This window comes from Haematobia irritans, chromosome 4 (genome assembly GCF_050003625.1).
Source record: "Haematobia irritans isolate KBUSLIRL chromosome 4, ASM5000362v1, whole genome shotgun sequence".
NCBI classification, from domain to species: Eukaryota; Metazoa; Arthropoda; class Insecta; order Diptera; family Muscidae; genus Haematobia; species Haematobia irritans.
The window spans coordinates 221,068,118-221,088,011 of record NC_134400.1 but is presented as its reverse complement, the minus strand read 5'-3'; the positions used below and the strand labels follow the sequence as shown (position 1 = coordinate 221,088,011).

General features: G+C 34.6%; 1 protein-coding gene across 2 annotated transcripts in view; it reads right to left on the bottom strand.

Moving 5' to 3' along the window:
- Nucleotides 1-2,734: 2,734 nt before the first annotated feature.
- Nucleotides 2,735-19,894, bottom strand: part of Ir64a (Ionotropic receptor 64a) — a 36,364-nt gene continuing 19,204 nt past the window's right edge. The window contains exons 6-13 of one of the 2 annotated variants that reach the window (XM_075305956.1): nt 14,735-14,907; nt 14,497-14,661; nt 14,212-14,423; nt 13,486-13,756; nt 12,609-12,771; nt 12,447-12,549; nt 7,499-7,734; nt 2,735-2,972 (exon numbers count right to left, since the gene is read on the bottom strand). In XM_075305956.1, coding sequence (XP_075162071.1) covers nt 7,606-7,734; nt 12,447-12,549; nt 12,609-12,771; nt 13,486-13,756; nt 14,212-14,423; nt 14,497-14,661; nt 14,735-14,907 — 1,216 coding nt within the window. In that variant the 3' untranslated portion in view covers nt 2,735-2,972; nt 7,499-7,605. The remainder of the gene's footprint in view (nt 2,973-7,498; nt 7,735-12,446; nt 12,550-12,608; nt 12,772-13,485; nt 13,757-14,211; nt 14,424-14,496; nt 14,662-14,734; nt 14,908-19,894) is intronic. The other variant, XM_075305955.1, reaches the window with a different exon arrangement.

The following is a 19,894-nucleotide window of genomic DNA, read 5'->3' as shown; positions in this document are numbered from 1 at the left end:
TTATCAACCGATTTTCTTGAAATACCGTACATCCAAATATTTTATAAATCTCGAAAATCTTTCGTCCGATTTGAACTTACACGCAGAGAAGGAATATGATCACCTCAAACATGTTTCAAGAGCAAAATGTTATTTTTGTATGGTGACCATGTAACATGTTTGTCACTAAAATGTTATTTTCTCGTCAAATATAACCTTCTTGCCGAAATCAGATACATGATTTCCGAGAAAATAACAAGGTTGCGAAAACCATGTTACATGGTCACCACCCAAAAATAACATTTTGCTCTTAAAACATGTTTGAGGTGATCATATTCCTTCTCTGGGTGTATATGGCCACAAAAGCCAGAGTTTTGCCGTGATTTGCTTCAAATTTTGCACAAGGGGTACGTTTAATAGTATCGTTAAGTGTGTAAATTTTTGTTAAAATCGGTTCAGATTTAAATATAGCTCACATATATATCTTTCGCCCGATTTGGACATATATGGTCTCAAAAGCCAGAGTTTTGCCCTGACTTACTTCAAATTTTGCACAAGCGGTGCTTTTAACGAGACTATTGTATGTGCCAAATATGGTCAAAATCGATTCAGATTTAGATATAGCTCCCATATATATCTTCCGTCCGATTTGCACTCATATGACCAGGGGGGCCAAAGTTATACTCCCATTTACGTGAAATTTCGCATAGATAGCAGAATTATTATTCTAACTATACATGTCAAATTTAGTCAAAATCGGTTCAGATTATATATAGCTCCCATATATGCGTACACCAGAGTTGGGGAAATATGGTAGACTGTTACACATTTTAGTCCCATTTTCAATGGAAGTTTCCTCCAATTAACTGGATAGCGTTAGCCGATTTAAATTTTAATTCTAGAGATTTTGTAGAAGTAAAAAAATTGTCTCCTTTATATAGCTTCCAGCAAATGTGAAGTAGTTGAGATGGTAACACAAATTGTGGCCTACATAGGGGTGAAGGGTATAATATAGTCGGCCCCGCCCGACTTTAGACTTTACTTACTTGCTTTTTACTAACATTGTGTTCCACCCTAGTGCATTAGCCGACTTAAATTTTGAGTCTATAGATTTTGTAGAAGTCTACCAAATTCTGTCCAGATCGAGTGATATTTAAATGTATGTATTTGGGACAAACCTTTATACATATATAGCCCCCAACACATTTGACGGATGTGATATGGTATCGAAAATTTAGATCTACAAAGTGGTGCAGGGTATAATATAGTCGGCCCCGCCCGACTTTAGACTTTCCTTACTTGTTTATTTTATGAAATGTGTTTATATTATCATTGGAAAATTTTTGTGAACATTATTCATAAAATAAATGAATTATGGATAAGTTAACACTTGCTAAAAATGGTAGTATCACATTCGAATACAAAATGGTTACTTTTTATATAAATTTATCATAAAGAAAAACTGCCGGTAATTCCCGCACTAAATTCCCAGGCAAGTGGTAATGCGAGTATGGAAAATCACAGGAATACGTGGGATCCCGGCCCCCGAAAAAATATATTTTTTTTTGCATGGTCAAACGGATTTCCAATTCTAGTTCGGATTTGGGTTTTAATCTGACGCAGACTGCATGCCAGGTGGCTGATATGTAATACAACAAAATAAAGTACCATGTATTAAATTATTGTTTCAAAGCAAACAATTTCGGAAATATCATAAAATTTTAGAATCTGTTTACATTTATTCGAATTGGCTACCTTTGGTATGAATTATGACCTTCAAAAGGCCCACAAAATCATCACACGTCCCATGAAAGTGCGTGCTATATTTTGGCCCATTCCTGGTGAAACAACATCTTAAGATGGTCGACACTTTGTTTTTTTCAGTGCCAACTTTTCTCTTCAAAATGCCCCAGGCGAAATTCCAATGGATTGAAATCCGGAGGTTTTGGTAGCCATTGTGCGGTAGAAATGAAGGGAAGATCCACGCATTCACTGTTTAGAAGGTAGTATTTCCGATAACCAGATTATACTTTTTTATCCCGATGTAACAGAAATCTAAGCTGTAACTAGGAAGAATTGCGTGACACAGCGCATTCATGTCAAAGTGTTAAAACACACTGTGTTAATGGAATTGTTCTCATTTTCAACACATTTGGGGTGACAACTCATGTGCGTGATTGTGGATGTTAAACATCCTGGATATGTGTTAAGCTTCAGTTATACATCCATTCAATGTAAATGGAAAATCTTTGTGGTAAATTTATGGTCAACAGTTGATGATGGGCTTTGTGTTGCTTGGTAAAGGCAAGCAAAAAAATTGGGAAAACCCCCAAAGATATTTGCATTGTCTCTACACATGTGTGTGAGTGTGTGTATATATGTGTGAATCTTCATTTAATTTATTATTAAAATATCTTTCTTTATAATCTTTATTATTTTGTTGTTTTTATATTTTCTGACAAAAGAGGCATAAAACACCAACAAGAAAAACTACAGCCTCCATGGATTCAATGGAGAAAATATTCAAGAACCGAATCGAATTGAGTTGAGTTGAATTGGATAGAGGCGAAATATGAACCATAGAACTGAACTGAGCCAAACGGAATGAAACAGAACACAACGGTCGTTTTACTATAATGGTTTTTATTAAAATTTTCATAAATTCTACATTTGGCCCTTCTCCCCAGCGTAACATTATTTAGAAAGTTGGTTTTTGTTTGTTTTTTTTTTTTTTTTTTTTTGCTCCCTTTTATTCACTGTTTTTTTTTTTTTGTGCTCTATTGCTACTGCGATTGGTGCTTTTGTATTTTTATTTTTGTATTTTGTTTTATTTTTTGTGCATTATTTATTCGTTCATTCATAAAGATATGGCTTTGCTCCACTGCGTCCCGCTTTCGGCTCTTGGTCATATTAAAAGCATAAACCCCAATAGCAAAGGCATCAGCATAACGAACAGCATTGGTTATATGGCAACAGTGGGATGGGGTGCTTCACTTGAATGAAAGTTATTGTACATAAAATAAAAAAAGGTATTAATTTTTTTTAATTTTTAATCGTATTGGCAAATGGAAGATGTATAAAATTTGTCAAATGTGAATTAAAAAAAAATATAGTGGCTTAAATCATGAAATCAATTGATGCACTTATTCTTTATCTGGATGAGCTTCAATGACGTATATGAAAATGTACTTGAGAAAATGTACTACACTAATAGAAAAAGTTTCGTCATATTAAAGAAATGTGTCGTTAAAAGTGAGCCAATGAAACAAATTCGTTAATACAACGAAATTTTTCGTTATTATAACGAATTTTCTGTTAATCAACGTAACGTTTCGTACTGTTAACGAATATTTTTATTGTATTAATGAAAATGTTTCGTTACATCAATGAACATTTTTCGATGGCTCAATTTTAATGAAATTTTCTTTGTGTGTAGAGGACCGATGCAGTTCCTCATAATCTACATCGGTATAGATTTGTATCACCAAGCAAAAGCATTAACCTATGCTGTATTAATTAATAAACCAAGAATTATTTATAATTCCATTGATCACAAAAATGATTACTTTTGAAAATGTTTAGTTGGGTTTTCGATAATAGTAACGGCGTGAGTGTGCCTGAGCGAGATTAACAAACCAAATGTCGTACATGAGCGTGAGTCACGAAAATAATTTCCTTCGAAAAATACGCCCACGAAAATAATCACACTCACTGACATAAACCGCCTACAAGTTGAACTCTTTTAAAAAATTCAGTGACATCTAGAATGCAATGAGTGTAATAACACTCTCGATTTTAATCATGTTTAGGTTTTCAGACATGTCCCTAAGTTAGGTTAAGGTAGATGGCAGCCCGATGTATCAGGCTCAGTCCATTGTGATACCATATTGGTGAACTACTCTCTTATCACTGAGTGCTGCCCGATTTCGTGTTAAGCTCAATGACAAAGGACCTCATTTTTATAGCCGAGTCCGAACGGCGTTCCACATTGCAGTGAAACCGCTTAGAGAAGCTTTGAAACCCTCAGAAATGTCACCAGTATTACTGAGGTGAGATAATCCACTATTTGGTGTTCGGTCAAAGCAGGAATCGAACCCACGACCTTGTGTATGCAAGGCGGGCATGCTAACCACGCTGGCTCCCTAAGTTAAATTACACAAACATTTTTCGTGAGTGATGATAATTTTCGTGAGTCACGGTATTTTTGTGAGTCACGACACATTTTCGTGCGTGACCACAAATGTTCATTTCGTGAGTGTCGTGAATGTGAGTCCTACCAAACAATATCGTGTCTGAGTAAGATTTTTACGCCGTGAAAATCTATTCAAAACTACCTCAAATCAATATAGGAAAAAAACTAAATAAGAACAACAAGTCAAGGACATGATTACATTAATCATATATTACATGGTACACTGAAAAAAAGCATGCTCGGTTCCAAAGATTTTGTTTTTATTTTAAAAATTTTGGTATTGATTCCGAGCCAAAGAAGCGGAGAATACAAGTAAGGATATTTTTAGGACATAATTCTCATTTAAATTTGGGTTTTGTGTATTTGCTTCTAGGAAGCAAATCTTAATTTTTTCGCTTTTTTCAGATTTTTTTCTTCATATGCTATCAAAGCCTTTTAAAAACGAGTTAACGACAACTTTATTTTCAAAATTAAGACTCGACTTCCAGTAGAAATTATGCTATGTTCCAAGTGAAAAACTTCTTTAAAATAAAGTGTTGAAAAACATGTCCTATTTTTAAACGATTTTTTGCTTTGTAATCAAGATGCAAAAAGACAACAAATTTAAACACAATTTCATTAAATTTAAAGAATTTTTCTGAACTATTAAATTCAAGTTGATCTTAGCCCAAACATTTTTGCTTTCATGTTATGATAACCATTTTTAAGTGAAATCACTTAATTATAAGGACAATACGACTTCATTGAAGAGTTTATCGACTTTTGGACAAGGAAAAAAACTTTATATTAGATAAATGCTTCTTTTATGCTAAGCAAAATTTGCATTCGTATTTTAAAGATATTTTTTTCAGTGTATGAACAATGTTATCGTTGTGCCACTTTCTGGCAAATTTGCCCCTTTTTTAAGCATTGATACTGTGTCATTTTTTGGTTGAGACAGTAAATTAAGATGAAAACTACGGATGTAATCGGTGTTGGTGATGACAAATTTATACTTTACAAAAGGTTTAATCACCCAGCAAAATAAAATGTACACCGAAAAAAATATTGTCATCAAGCCAAAGATTTCATGTCCTTAAAATACGAATTTAGTAGCATAGAAGACGCAAAATTCGATAAACTTTTCAATGAAATCATTTTGTCCTTATAGTTAAGTGATCCGACTTAAAATTGGCTATACTAAAATGAGAGCAAAATATGTTTGACTAAGGTCAGCTTCTGCAAAAAAATCTTCCAAATTAATGAAGTCGTCTTTAAATTTATCGACTTTTTGTGTCTTGACTACAAAGCTAATAAGCGTTTAAAAATAGGAGATTTTTTTCAACACTTTATTTTAAAGACGTTTAGTTGAAACAAAGCCTAATTTCTACTTGTAGTCGAGTCCATATTTTGACATTTAAATTGCCGTTAACATGATTTTAAAGGACTCTGATAGCACATGAAGAAAAATGCTCAAGTACTGAATAAATTAAACTTTGTTTCCTAGAATCAAGTACGCAAAACTGAAATTTAAAAGAGAACTGTGTCTTAAATTCGTCCTTAATTCAATGCCGCGCTTCTTTAGTAATGACACAATACCCAAATCATTAGTGTAAAGACAAAATCTTTGGATGCAGGCATGCTTTTGTTTTCAGTGCATGCAAAACACATTTACAATGTCCTCTTTGGACCCGGAAGTAGTACAAAATTAGTTCAGAAGCAATGAATTTTACATGACCTTGTCATAGGACGAAGTCATCTTTTTAAGCGTCCACTGCATTGATTTTACATTAGTTCTTCAGATGTGATGCTTTTTCACTACTTTGGATTTCATTTTTAAAAAATTGAGAAAAACTGAATAAAATAAATTTTTTCTTAGATTACACTCAAAAAAAAGTGAACTCACTATTTCACTAAAGCCAATTTAACTATATTTTAGTTCATGAAATTATTATATTTGGAGAAAGTTTCATTTACTCTAATAATTTTTTGCGTACGTTAGTTAAATGAACTAAAAGACGGGAAAAAATTATACACAAATGAAGTAAAAAGTTTTACTAAATTCGTACTTCTCACAAAATAGTTCATTATTTCTTTAAATTTGTAAATTTTACTACAACAGCGTCCATCATGAACTTCGTATGTCACTAAAGACATTCTTGCAATTTTTAACTCCAATTTTTTCCTTCAAACTGCAAAATTTCTTTAAATAGTGAAGAAAAATATTTATGTCTAATAAATTTTCTTGAATTTGTCGAAAAATATTTACTTATTTTTGTGATATCGGCGTGATGCCAGCGCTTGTAATACTGTTTAGTTAAAAATTTCTAAAACTATTCAAAATTTTCTAAAATTAATCAAAAGTTTTCTTCCTGGTGGGTTCACTGTTTTTTCAGTGTATGCATTTAGATTTATGCAAGCCATTGTGATACCACGGTGATGAACTTCTCTCTGATCCCTGAGTTCTGCCCGATTCTTTGTTTAGCTTAATGACAAGGGACCTACTTTTTATGGCCGATTCCAACCGCCATTCCACATTGCGATGAAACCACATAGAAAAGCTTTGAAACACTCAGAAATTTCACCAGTCGAAACTGGAGTTGAACCTACGACTCTATGTATCATTACTACACAAAATCATTTTGAATGCTACTAGCAAATATCGCAAATTCTACGTCTGCCGAGAAATCGAACGAATTATTCAAATATTGTTTTCTGTAATTTCGATTATTTTACTTGGCCTTACTGTGTTTTTTTAAACAGTAAAATTATAATTTATTTGGAAACCTGCGTTTATATTTTTATCCCAAACACTGTAGACTACTGTGCATAATTTTGATCTAAATATGAATGTGGCTTTTGTATATTTGGGATGCTATTGCTCGATGCTTTTGTATGCAACGACGTTGAGGCTAAGGCAAGGACGACAATGTTGGGTATTTTTGTGTGGGAATAGGGCAGTAGTCAACAACTTCATTGTGTATGCATTTATTTGTGTGTGTGTGTGTCGAAACGTTTGTTTGGCTAAGAGCCATTGAGAGTCCTTTTTTCATAAATATTTAACAATACGCTAATATATTGAATGGTTCTTAGCATTGAATAAAAGTATTAAAAACTAACAAGCCAACGAAGCAAACTTGGCATGGAGGGGTATAGGCGGTAGCCAGGAAACAAACAAAGAGAGTGGCATTAACAAACAGAATAGGAATACCAAAAACGATTAACATATTAAGAAGGATATAAATTGCCTCTTATCAAAGTCCTTACTGGATGGCAAAACGAAACAAAAAAGAGGCTGCCAACAAGCCAAAATCAACTTAAAACTCAAAAAAAATGAAGGTAGTCAACCTCGGAATGAATGAAGATCAAAGGTGATGGACTAGGTCGATGTTGCCGCCAGCTTTCGATGCCATTGCAGTGGGATCCATAACATTTGCAAAATTTTATATACGATTTTAGTTGATGGTCGTGGTATAACGCTGCCACTTTCGATGATGTACCATCTCCAAGGATAATATCAATCCACTGATGATGAGACCAAAGAGAAGTACCAACAGAGCAGATGTAAATGTTTGCATATCGACCTGTGGGATATTTATATCGTTTTTTATTTAGATTTTTTTAGTATTTTACATTATTTGTTTTATTTTTTTCTTTGGAAGCATAGCACAAAGTAAGCCATGGGGTTGGCTAGCTAATAAGCTTATATGGGAGTGAGGTTCATTTGGATATGCCATTTGTGTATTTTTTTATGTTATTCCTTAGGGTCAATTTGCAATATTGAAAGGCACGAATAATTCATAACATCTTGCATATATTTTTGTGCATTATCTTCAAATGTGAGGAATTTTAATGCTCTTTTATGTAAAATAAAATTTAATCTAGAGAATCAATATTTTTAGTTTATTTATACCTTGAAACTGTTAAGCTTTTCAAAATTTAATACGACTTTGCAACTTTTTCTTAGCGGCAAAGTCTAATTTGGTGTCAAACTAAATACCATTCTTTTTTTAATTTTTGTGCCGCCTTTTTGCCGCATTGTGCCACTTTTTAATTAATTCCTTTGTTAGTGTAATAGTTTTCGTAAATTGTGATCCCTTTACTATGGTTTGAAATTGGTTTGAAACTATGGCTATCAAAAGAAAAATTATATTTTAACGCCTGAAAATATACAAAGAAACTTTTCTCTAGTAGCTAAACTGCGTTCTTCCATGAACTGTTGATTACAAGGATTATTTTTCGATGAAATGGAGATAACATGATAAATATTTAAATCTAATTAGGGAAATGTCCGACTTCACAATTCTGTAATAACATATAAAAACAAGTAAGAAAAGACTAAAGTCGGGCGGGGCCGACTATATTATACCCTTCACCACTATGTGGACCAAAATTTTTGTTACCATCTCAACTCCTTCCAATTTGTTGGGAGTTATTATGAATGTTTATATTCCCATATATAAACATTTATATCTTAACCTATTTGGAAACAATTTTTTATACTTCTACAAAATCTCTAGAATTAAAATTTAAAACAGTTAACGTCCTGGGATGAAACGCAATGTTAGTAAAAAAATAAATATGGGAAATATGAAGCGAGAGAAATTTTAATGTAATTGTACAAAAGAGCATTTACGATTTATCAGGCGATACATATGTATTCGAGATATAGGACAATTTTAGTAATATTTACAATTTTTGCTACTCATCAGTGGCGATTTTACAAGGATGTTTGTTAGATCTCGCCAAGATATGTGGTCAAGTGCGGGTTGTGATATATTATTTGACCAAGTCGGGCGATATTTCCACAAGTCGAAGCCTTATTTAAAACTCAACCGTTCTGTGGAAAGTCTGGCATTACAGTGTGTGGAATATGATTAAGAAATCATCACAGAATTTTGTATAAAATGTGGGTAAATAACTGAATATTTTTCCTGAATTTTATACTACTTGAACTTGAAAAATAAATTTCATTTGATTTTTTAAATAAACGATTTCGCCGATTTACACGCGTTTTCCCTTGACCAAATTTTGACCGTATCACCCTTTATTTTAGCCATATTCTAAATCTGAACCAAATTAGATCAAAATTGAAACACTTAAATATTATATTAAATACGTTCTTTGTGGAATGTACCGAGTCAATTGGAGGAAAACCCAAATGGGTCTAAAATATGAAACAGTCTACCATATTTCCCCAACTCTGATGTACGTATGTATGGGAGCTATATATAATCTGAACCGATTTTGACTAAATTTGACTTGCATAGTTGGAATAATAATTCTGCAATCTCTGCAAAATTTCTCGTAAATGGGAGTATAAATTTCGCCCCCGTTGTCACATGAGTGTAAATCGGACGAAAGATATATATGGGAGCTATATCTAAATCTGAACCGATTTTAACCAAATTTGCATACATAAAGACAGCGTTAAACGTACCTCTCGTGCAAAATTTGAAGCAAGTCAGAGCAAAACTCTGGCCTTTGAGGCCATATACGTGCAAATCGGACGAAACATATATATGGGAGCTATATCTTAATCTGAACCGATTTCAATCAAATTTACCAAGCATTGGTAGAATGTCAATTCTACTCCCTGTGCAAAATTTCACGAAAATCGGTAGTAAACTTTGGTCTCTGTTGCCATATGAGTCTAAATCGGACGAAAGATTTGACTGATATTTTGCAAGTTTTTCGAGACTCATAAAATATTCGGATGTACGCAATTTGAAGAACATCGTTTGATAAACACGCCAATTATGAACAGATCGGGGATAAATATATATGACAGCTATATCTAAATCTGAACCGATTTTTTCCAAAATCAATAGCGATTGTCTTTGTTCGAAAAAACGACCCTATGCCAAATTTGAGGGCGATCGGACTTAAACTGCGACCTGTACTTTGCACACAAAAATAAATCGACTCAGAATTTAATTCTATTTAAGACGATCGGTATACTAAACGATGGGTCTCAGACTTTTCCTTCTTGGCGTTACATACAAATGCACAAACTTATTATACCAAAGTAGTGGTGATTTTTGTGCCACCTTTTATTGAAAGTGACACTTTTTGGAAATTCTCAGGGGTAACGTTGATTCGCCGTAGTTCATGGATGATGTTAAGCTTTTAGTCCAAACCGCGACACTGATATTTCCTTTTCTTGGAAACGAAATAAAGTTTTAGTCGTAAGCGCAAAGATTTTTATACCCTCCATCATAGGATGGGGGTATATTAACTTTGTCATTCCGTTTGTAACACATCGAAATATTGCTCTAAGACCCCATAAAGTATATATATTCTGGGTCGTGGTGAAATTCTGAGTCGATCTAAGCATGTCCGTCCGTCCGTCCGTCCGTCCGTCCGTCTGTTGAAATCACGCTAACTTCCGAAAGAAACAAGCTATCGACTTGAAACTTGGCACAATTAGTTGTTATCGATGTAGGTCGGATGGTATTGGAAATGGGCCATATCGGTCCACTTTTACGTATAGCTCCCATATAAAGGGACCCTCAGATTTGGCTTGTGGAGCCTCTAACAGAAGCTTATTTCATCCGATCCGGCTGAAATTTGGTACATGGTGTTGGTATATGGTCTCTAACTACCATGCAAAAATTGGTCCACATCGGTCCATAATTATATATAGCCCCCATATAAACCGATCCCCAGATTTGGCTTGCGGAGCCTAAAAGAGAAGCTAATTTCATCCGATCCGGCTGAAATTTGGTACATGGTGTTAGTATATGGTCTCTAACAACCATGCAAAAATTGGTCCACATCGGTCTATAATTATATATAGCCCCCATATAAACCGATCCCCAGATTTGGCTTGCGGAGCCTCAAAGAGAAGAAAATTGCATCCGATCCGGCTGAAATTTGGTACATGGTGTTGGTATATAGTCTCTAACAACCGTGCAAAAATTGGTCCACATCGGTCCATAATTATATATAGCGCCCATATAAACCGATCCCCAGATTTGGGTTGCGGAGCCTCAAAGAGAAGCAAATTTCATCCGATCCGCCTGAAATTTGGTACGTGATATTGGTATATGGTCTCTAACAACCATGCAAAAATTGGTCCACATCGGTTCATAATTATATATAGCCCCCATATAAACCGATCCCCAGATTTGGCTTGCGAAGTCTCCAAGAGAAGCAAATTTCATCCAATCCGGTTGTAATTTGGAACATGGTGTTAGTATATGATCTTTAACAAGCGTGCCAGAATTGGTCCATATCGGTCCATAATTATATATAGCCCCCATAGAAAACGTTCTCCAGATTTGACCTCCGGAGCCTTTTGGAAGAGCAAAATTCATCCGATCCGGTTCAAATTAGGAACGTGGTGTTAGTATATGGTCGCTAACAATCATACCAAAATTGGTTCAATCACACAAAAATTGGTCCATATCGGTTCATAATCATGGTTGCCACTCGAGCCAAAAATAATCTACCAAGATTTTATTTCTATAGAAAATTTTGTCAAAAGTTTATTTCTATAGAAAATTTTGTTAAAGTTTTATTTCTGTAGAAATTTTTGTCAAAATTTCTATAGAAAATTTTGTCAACATTTTTATTTCTATAGAAAATTTTGTGAAAATTTTATTTCTATAGAAAATTTTGTTAAAATTTTATTTCTGTAGAAAATTTTGTCAAAATGTTATGTCTACTTTGTCAAACTGAATTATATAAGTATTGGATGATTTAATATATACCACGTATGGACTTACATACAATTTAGAAGTTGGTCCTAGGAGGTTTTAAGATACCTTGCCATCGGCAAGCGTTACCGCAACTTAAGTAATTCGATTGTGGATGGCAGTGTTTAGAAGAAGTTTCTACGCAATCCATGATGGAGGGTACATAAGCTTCGGCCTGGCCGAACTTACGGCCGTATATACTTGTTTCCCTTAGGATAGGTAAACGGACATCAGCTCAATTAGACTGACCATTCCATTGTGATACCACAGATAGTAAATTTATTTCTTATTAACCAATGTTGTCGGATTTTATATTAAACCATCTATTACTTTGTGATATGCTCTGCACACAAAGAAAAAATACTTTCCTCCGGAACGAAATTTTAGACAAACGAAAATTCTCTTTAATGTAAAATATTTTTTTAAGAGCAAACAAATCCGATTTGAACCGGTCGAACGATGAAACAATTGTATCTAAACCTTCTTATTTGCTGTTGAAGAATTTTTTTAGCTTCAAAAGAAAACTTTATTTGTCTAAAATGTTGTCCTTTAGAATAGAAAAGTGTGCGCTTATAAATCAACATTCATGGATTTACCTGAAGATCCTCCATGTGTATTTGTCTTACACATCGTGGTTTTGCCGAATGCCAAAATTTACGCTCATAATCCTCAATTCCCACTTCGGACAACCGACGTAAACTGCAGAAAATCAGATAGTTAGTAACTCTCTTTTTGCATAGATGAGAAAATCATCTTACCCATAGGATATTGGTTTCCGCAATGGTGATCCTTTCTGAACAATACTAACCATTCTTCCTGGAGGGAACAATTGGATTTCAGTAAGATCACATATCTCTTTCTCTGTGAATGTTTCACTTATGAGTTTATAAGCTGCAGCGATATCTACATGAAATGCGAAACCTAAAAAAGTAAGCATAAAAGGGCGATAGACTTGGAATTGTGGAATAAAACGAACGAAGAACCCATTGAGCGCCAAATTACAAAGAGAAAATGGAAATGGATAGACCACACACTTAGAAAAGGTCCTAAGAGCATAGCCAAATCCGCCTTGGATTGGAATCCTCAAGGCTCCAGACGATTTGGCCGTCCTAGAAATACGTGGCGCAGAACTGTTGCACTACAGTTAAGAAAACTTAATAAGTCACTGAATAAAGGAAAAAAAACAAAAAAAGAAGCACTACATTTTGTTTCAATTTTATTGGAACTTATCATTCTTATCCAGGTAAAATTGTCAAAAATTAGGGCAAATCCCAGGTACATAGGAAAACCCTTCATCCCACCCAGTTAAAGCAAAGCAAAATGTCTTACTTGTAGTCATGTTCTCCTTACTCATGTTTTTAATTTCCAGTAAATATCATGTAAATCGAGTAGAAACTACATTGTGTACTCAAAAAAACAGTACAGACAAAGTGCCAATTGGCTTTCCCTATCAATAAAAATATTAGTATACCAGATTTCCATCTGATCCTTCTTGGATCAGACAGAATTTAGTTATCCAATACACATAATCACTTCGTACATTTTGTGAAAACAAAAACTATCATCATAATCACCAAGCTTTTTTCCTATTTTTTTTTTTTTAATGATATCTGAAATATATTTTTCGAAACTTACGTCCTCTCTTTATTTTAGCTACCCCAAACTCAGGCTCATACCAATTTGAAGCTTCATTACTTTTGGCATGGGCTCCAGACTCATGACTGTGTAAAATATCGCGAAGGGCTTTAGCTTTTTGCTTATCCGTCAAAGGCATTGGTGTTGTGGTTGTTGTTGTTGATACGATTAAAATATCCGGTATAACACCTCCAAATTCGGGTCTAACAGAAGTAGGAACATTGGTTATTTTCTTTGCATACAATTCCTGGGCATCCGGATCCTTGGTACGCTAAAAAAAATAAAACAAAAAATGAATAACAATAAGAAAAGCATGGCTAAATTATAACCTCAACAAGGAATTCTTTTTAATTTAACAATATCAAATTTAACTGCAAATTACTTCATTACAATTTGGACAAATCTTAATTCAATCAAATTGAACTGAAATTAATTGAAATCAATCTAAATTAATTTGGTGTTATTTGAACTCTAAATATCACCAACATTTGTCCAATTAAATTATATTGATTAAAAATTTTATTGAATCAACGATTGTTTATTTGTAATTAAACAAAAACCAATCACACAATTTAATTGTATCATTAATTTCTTAACTGAATTAATTAATATTTTAATAGACTTTCTTGACTTATACTATTATTTGTGTGGCATTTCAATTAAATATTAATTGGTCCAATTAACTTTGTGATTGAAGACAAAAATATTTTTTCTACCATCAATTACCAAGAAGAAATCACGAGTATACGGAATATCCTCAATGCCAATTTCCAGTGACGAATGGATTAAATCACGTAAAGTTCGTATGGTTTTTGGTTTCTCCAATAGTAAAGTACCCACAATACTGGCCGAATAGAATTGATATATGGCAAAGGAGAATAGTAATGAAGTAATCACAATACAACGACCAGCAAATGAGCTTGTTGCAAACGTTAAACCTACAATTGAAGAACAACCACATAATGTTGCAATAATGTTCCTTTTTACTCCATAAGCTGCATGTCTTCTTACCCTGTTGACAGATGGAACCCAAATAAAAAAGAACAGATTCCAACCATAAGCCCACTCGCTGCGTTGTTGTCGTCTCATGGTTGATGTCATAGCCACAGAGAATACCCGACCATCGTATCAACCTTCTCTTTATGCTACCTCCCGGGACAATTTTTGCCGGTATCACTATGAACAGAAAATTGATTTATTTCCTTGAAATGTTTTTGCACTACACGACATAAAATATTGTTTAGTTCACCTGAAACGGATCTTCTATTATCCTCAGGTTCAAGTGTTGTCAACAACCAAAGGAGCAGAATGGTCAAAACACCACAGGCAGCCAACAAAATCCAGACATCATTTGAAAAGGGTTGCAGAAATACGATGCGATCCCTTTTAGTGCTTCGTGGATGGCGAAATATGAAACAGGGTCTAAAAACAAATTCGTAACAATTAATGAAGATTATAAAAAAGTTAATTAATTGCTAATGTGGTATACGGATGCTAGTAATTGTGAAACCAGCAAAAATATTGAGAACAGTATTGCGTTTAATTAAAAATCGTTCAAATTGGTATTGAAAAATCTTTAAAATCACAATCGGAAACAATTATGTTTGTCCTTTAAACAGGACTTTTTTATTATGTGATATTTACAATATTCTTAAAAAGTTGACTTTTGCAAAGACAATTTTCAAACTGTTTCCAAAGGAGGTCCCTTATCATTGAGTTAAATATCGAAACGGACAGCACTCAGTGATAAGAAGTTCACTACTGTGGTATCACAATGCACTGAATAGTCTAAAGGGTGATACGGTCAAAATTTTGTCAAGGGAAAACGCGTGTAAATCGGTGAAATCGTTTATTTAAAAAATCAAATTAAATTTCTTTTTCAAGTTCAATTAGTATAAAATTCAGTAAAAATATTCAGTTAGGCTTTCGCTTTTCCAAATCCGAATTGCCGGGCCTCGCGCTTGGCACCTGCCATCAGATTTTGTACAGCCACCTTGTCCACCTTCTTCGCCGCAGAAAGCCAGTTTGCCTTGAACTGCTGCTCGTCCTTAGCAGTTTTTTGGTCTTCTTTAGGTTCCGCTTGACAATAGCCCAGTATTTCTCAATTGCGCGGAGCTCTGGCGTGTTGGGAGGGTTCTTGTCCTTGGGAACCACCTGCACGTTGTTGGCGGCGTACCACTCCATGGCATTTTTGCCGTAATGGCAAGATGCCAAATCCGGCCAAAACAGTACGGAACAACCGTGTTTCTTCAGGAAATACAGCAGACGTTTATTCAAACACTCTTTCACGTAAATTTCTTGGTTGACATTCCCCGAAGCTATGAAAATGCTGCTTTTCAAGCCACAGGTACAGATGGCTTGCCAAACCAGATATTTCTTTGCGAACTTTGACAGTTTTATGTGCTTAAAATATCTGCTACCTTTCCCCTTCCTTTTGCCGTATAAAACTCCTATCCCGGAAGCTGGTTGTAGTCGGCTTTGACGTAGGTTTCGTCGTCCTTTACCACGCAGTCAAACTTCGTCAGCATCGTCGTGTACAGCCTCCGGGATCGCGCTTTGGCCGTCGTATTTTGTTTATCATCGCGATTTGGAGTCACTACCTTCTTGTAAGTCGATAGTCCGGCTCGTTTTTTGGCTCGATGCACGGTTGTAGACGATACACCCAGCTTATTTGCGGCATCTCGGAGAGAGAGGTTAGGGTTTCGCTTGAAACTACCGGCAACTCTCTGTGTCGTCTCAGCGGCTTCCGGTTTTCGATTTCTCCCCGATCCAGACTTCCTGGCTGTCGACAAACGTTCCCCAAACACTTTATCTACATTTGTAACGGTTGATTTGGCAACTTTTAGCGATTTTGCCAGCTTTGCGTGCGAATAGCTCGGATTTTCGCGATGCGCGAGCAAAATTTTGATACGCTGCTCTTCTTGCTTGGACGGCATTTTGACAACTGAAGAGTGAATTCCAAAATCAAAATAAGAGCAACATTGTACACACACACATTCAAAATGAGGGTTGTTCAGGTTTTTTAAATGCAAAATTGAAAGAAATACGTCAAGTTTATATTGACCAAATTTTGACCGTATCACCCTTGAAGTGAGCCTGAAATAACGGGCTGGCGCATGAATTATTTTTACTATGTACTATTTTCAATTCACTTAAAAAGTCGACTTTTGCAAAAGCAACAAAAGCCGATATCTCTATTTTAGAAAATTTGGAAAATTCAACTGCAGTCGATTTTTGGTGACTTTTTGATGAATTTTGTTAATATCAAAACTGCCGATCCACAACCATTTTATTCTTCGAATTACTTGTATAATTGGTTGCTGCCTGATGACCACCCATAGTTCTTCGTTGGTGATAGTGTTTGGTCAACATATTCGGTCTATTCTCCTTAGGCTGAGGTTAATACACACCGAATGGTCTGTAGTTATTTACGTGCAGAATTCCATGTGTTATAGTTATAAAGTATTAGTGACTTATACTGACGGTGAATATTTTAATGTTTGTATTGCTTGATATACACGTTTAGCGGCATATCTTCTCTAAAAACGCGAATGCGCCTCAGCTCTTATTAAGACGACATTTTATATACTCGGAGGTATCACCTTCCGATGTTATTGTCCTGCCCATATAGCAGAATGTATTAGCATTTTCAATTGATTTCCCATCTTCTACAACTATGTCGATGTTGCTCGCATGGTTTTTGTTTTGTGCATATAAGGTAGGTTAGGTTAGGTTATGTGGCAGCCCGATGTATCAGGCTCACTTACACTATTCAGTCCATTGTGATACCACAGTGGTGAACTTCCCTCTTATCACTGAGTGGTGCCCGATTCCATGTTAAGCTCAATGATAAGGGACCTCCTTTTTATAGCCGAGTCCGAACGGCGTTCCACATTCCAGTGAAACCACTTAGGGAAGCTTTGAAACCCTCAGAAATGTCACCAGCATTACTGAGGTGGGATAATCCACCGTTGAAAAACTTTTTTGGTGTTCGGTCGTAGGAATCGAACCCATGACCTTGTGTATGCAAGGCGGGCATGCTAACCATTGCACCACGGTCGTTCCCACCGTAGATCAAGAGACAGGAAGATAATAAACAGGAACTTCATATGACAGCCAGTGGATGGGAAACCGGAACAACCCAGAAGCTCGATAGGAAACAGGAGACAATACCACATTGGAAGAAGTAAACGTGGAACGGAATAACAAGGCAACAACCTCATGTAGGAACTTTTCGACAGGAGTTTAGAAATCCATATCAATCAAGGTTATTCATATATTTCGTTGTTGCAGAATTTATTTCCAACCCCATGCCACTCACATTATCTTGGAGAATTCTGACGAATTGTCTTTGGTAATTGTTCTTTTTGACAATAGGCAAATATCATGCGCATGGGCCACCTCTTTTATTGAAGTTAACTCGCTGCTTTTGTTTCTTAATGGCTTGGACAATATCGTCTGTTGTTGTGCGTATCTGGTACTGCTTGCTCAGTTTTGGTGATCTGATTGAAAGATTTCCTTTTGCTATGTCAAGATCTTTCCTCAACGCTTGTTCCAGTCTAGCGTTCCAGTGTTTTCACGCTCCTTGTTTTAGCAAAATTAGTACCATTTTTTGTTTCCGCCCTAGCATGCGAGCATGATTCCATGCTTTATCAGTTATAAGTGGATCCCTCTATATTGAATTGTCGCCGAAATGCTCCCCTACAGCTTTCATCAATATATTCTTCGTCATCTGTCACATAAGAAATGGTTATTACAGGCGTCTCTGCACTGAAAAAAAAACATGCTCGGTTCCAAAGATTTTGTCTTTACTTTAAAAATTTTGTTATTGATTCCGAGACAAGAAGCGGAAAATACAAGTAAGGATACTTCTAAGACACAATTCTCTTTTAAATTTGGGTTTTGTGTACTTGCTTCTAGGAAGCAAATTTTAACTTTTCGCTTTCTCAGCTTTTTTTCTTCAAAGACCTTTAAAATGAGTTAAAGACAACTATATTTTGCAAAGCCAAAGAAGCGGATAATACAAGTAAGGCTACTTTTAAGACACAATTCTCTTTTAAATTTGGGTTTTCACCTTTTTTTCTTCAAATGCTATCAAAGTCCTTCAAAAACGAGTTAACGACAACTTTATTTTCCAAATTAAGACTCGACTTCCAGTAGAAATTATGCTATGTTTCAAGTAAAAACGTCTTTAAAATAAAGTGTTGAGAAACGATTTTTTTTCTTTGTAGTCAAGATGCAAAAAGACAACCAATTTAAAGACAATTTCATTAAATTTAAAGAATTTTTCTGAATTATTAAAGTCAAGTTGACCTTACCCCAAATATTTGTTCTTTCATGTTATGATAGTGAAATCACTCAATTATAAGGACAATACGACTTCGTTGAAAAGTTTATAGTCTTTTGGACAAGGAAAAACTTTATATTGGAGAAATGCGTCTTCTATGCTAAGCAAAATTTGCATTCGTATTTTAAAGACATGAAATCTTTGACCTCACGACAATATTTTTTTCAGCATTGGTGAAATGAGATTTGATAGTAAGAGTTTCCAGTCCAGCAGTGTCGACTGGACTACCCATTTCTATAGTATGTTATGGTTGGGGTATATATATATATATATATATATATATATATATATATATATATATATATATATATATATATATATATATATATATATATATATATATATATATATATATATATATATATATATATATATATATATATATATATATATATATATATATATATATATATATATATATATATATATATATATATATATATATATATATATATATATATATATATATATTTATATATATATATATATATATATATATGCTCCAAACTTATTCCGCTCGTCTAGGAGATAACCGCGCCATTTTTTTTACAGATTTTCGGTCATACCGTCTGGGAAGACCCATGTCATTTTACGTATGCAGTTGTGAAGGAATAACATTCCATCGATTACCAGGTTGTAATTTAGACAAACATTTTTTAATAGTTCGCCAAATTTGTTACCAATGTCAGTCCTTTATTTACTCCACATCATAATTATGCATTAACTTACTGAAATACTTCAGCAAGGCCGTTGTAAAAAAATGTTCCACCGGCTCCAATAGTCGTGTCGATCAGGTACGAATCTTGCGATAAAAAAGAAATAGGATTCTACTCGCCTTGGCAAGGGAGATAAAATCTTCTTATTTGAGGTGATTTCGAGAAATTAAATTAATTTTCCAAAATTTCGGGCAAGACGGATTCCTTTCTACCTAACCCATTAGCAAATTATTAGGGATCACATTATCCCCTTCTACGTTCTCCGACAATTTCTAAGCTTCGCCAGAGCATTGCACCCCAGCATCAAGGGAGTGGTTATATTTTTTTCCAAATTTTTTTAATGATT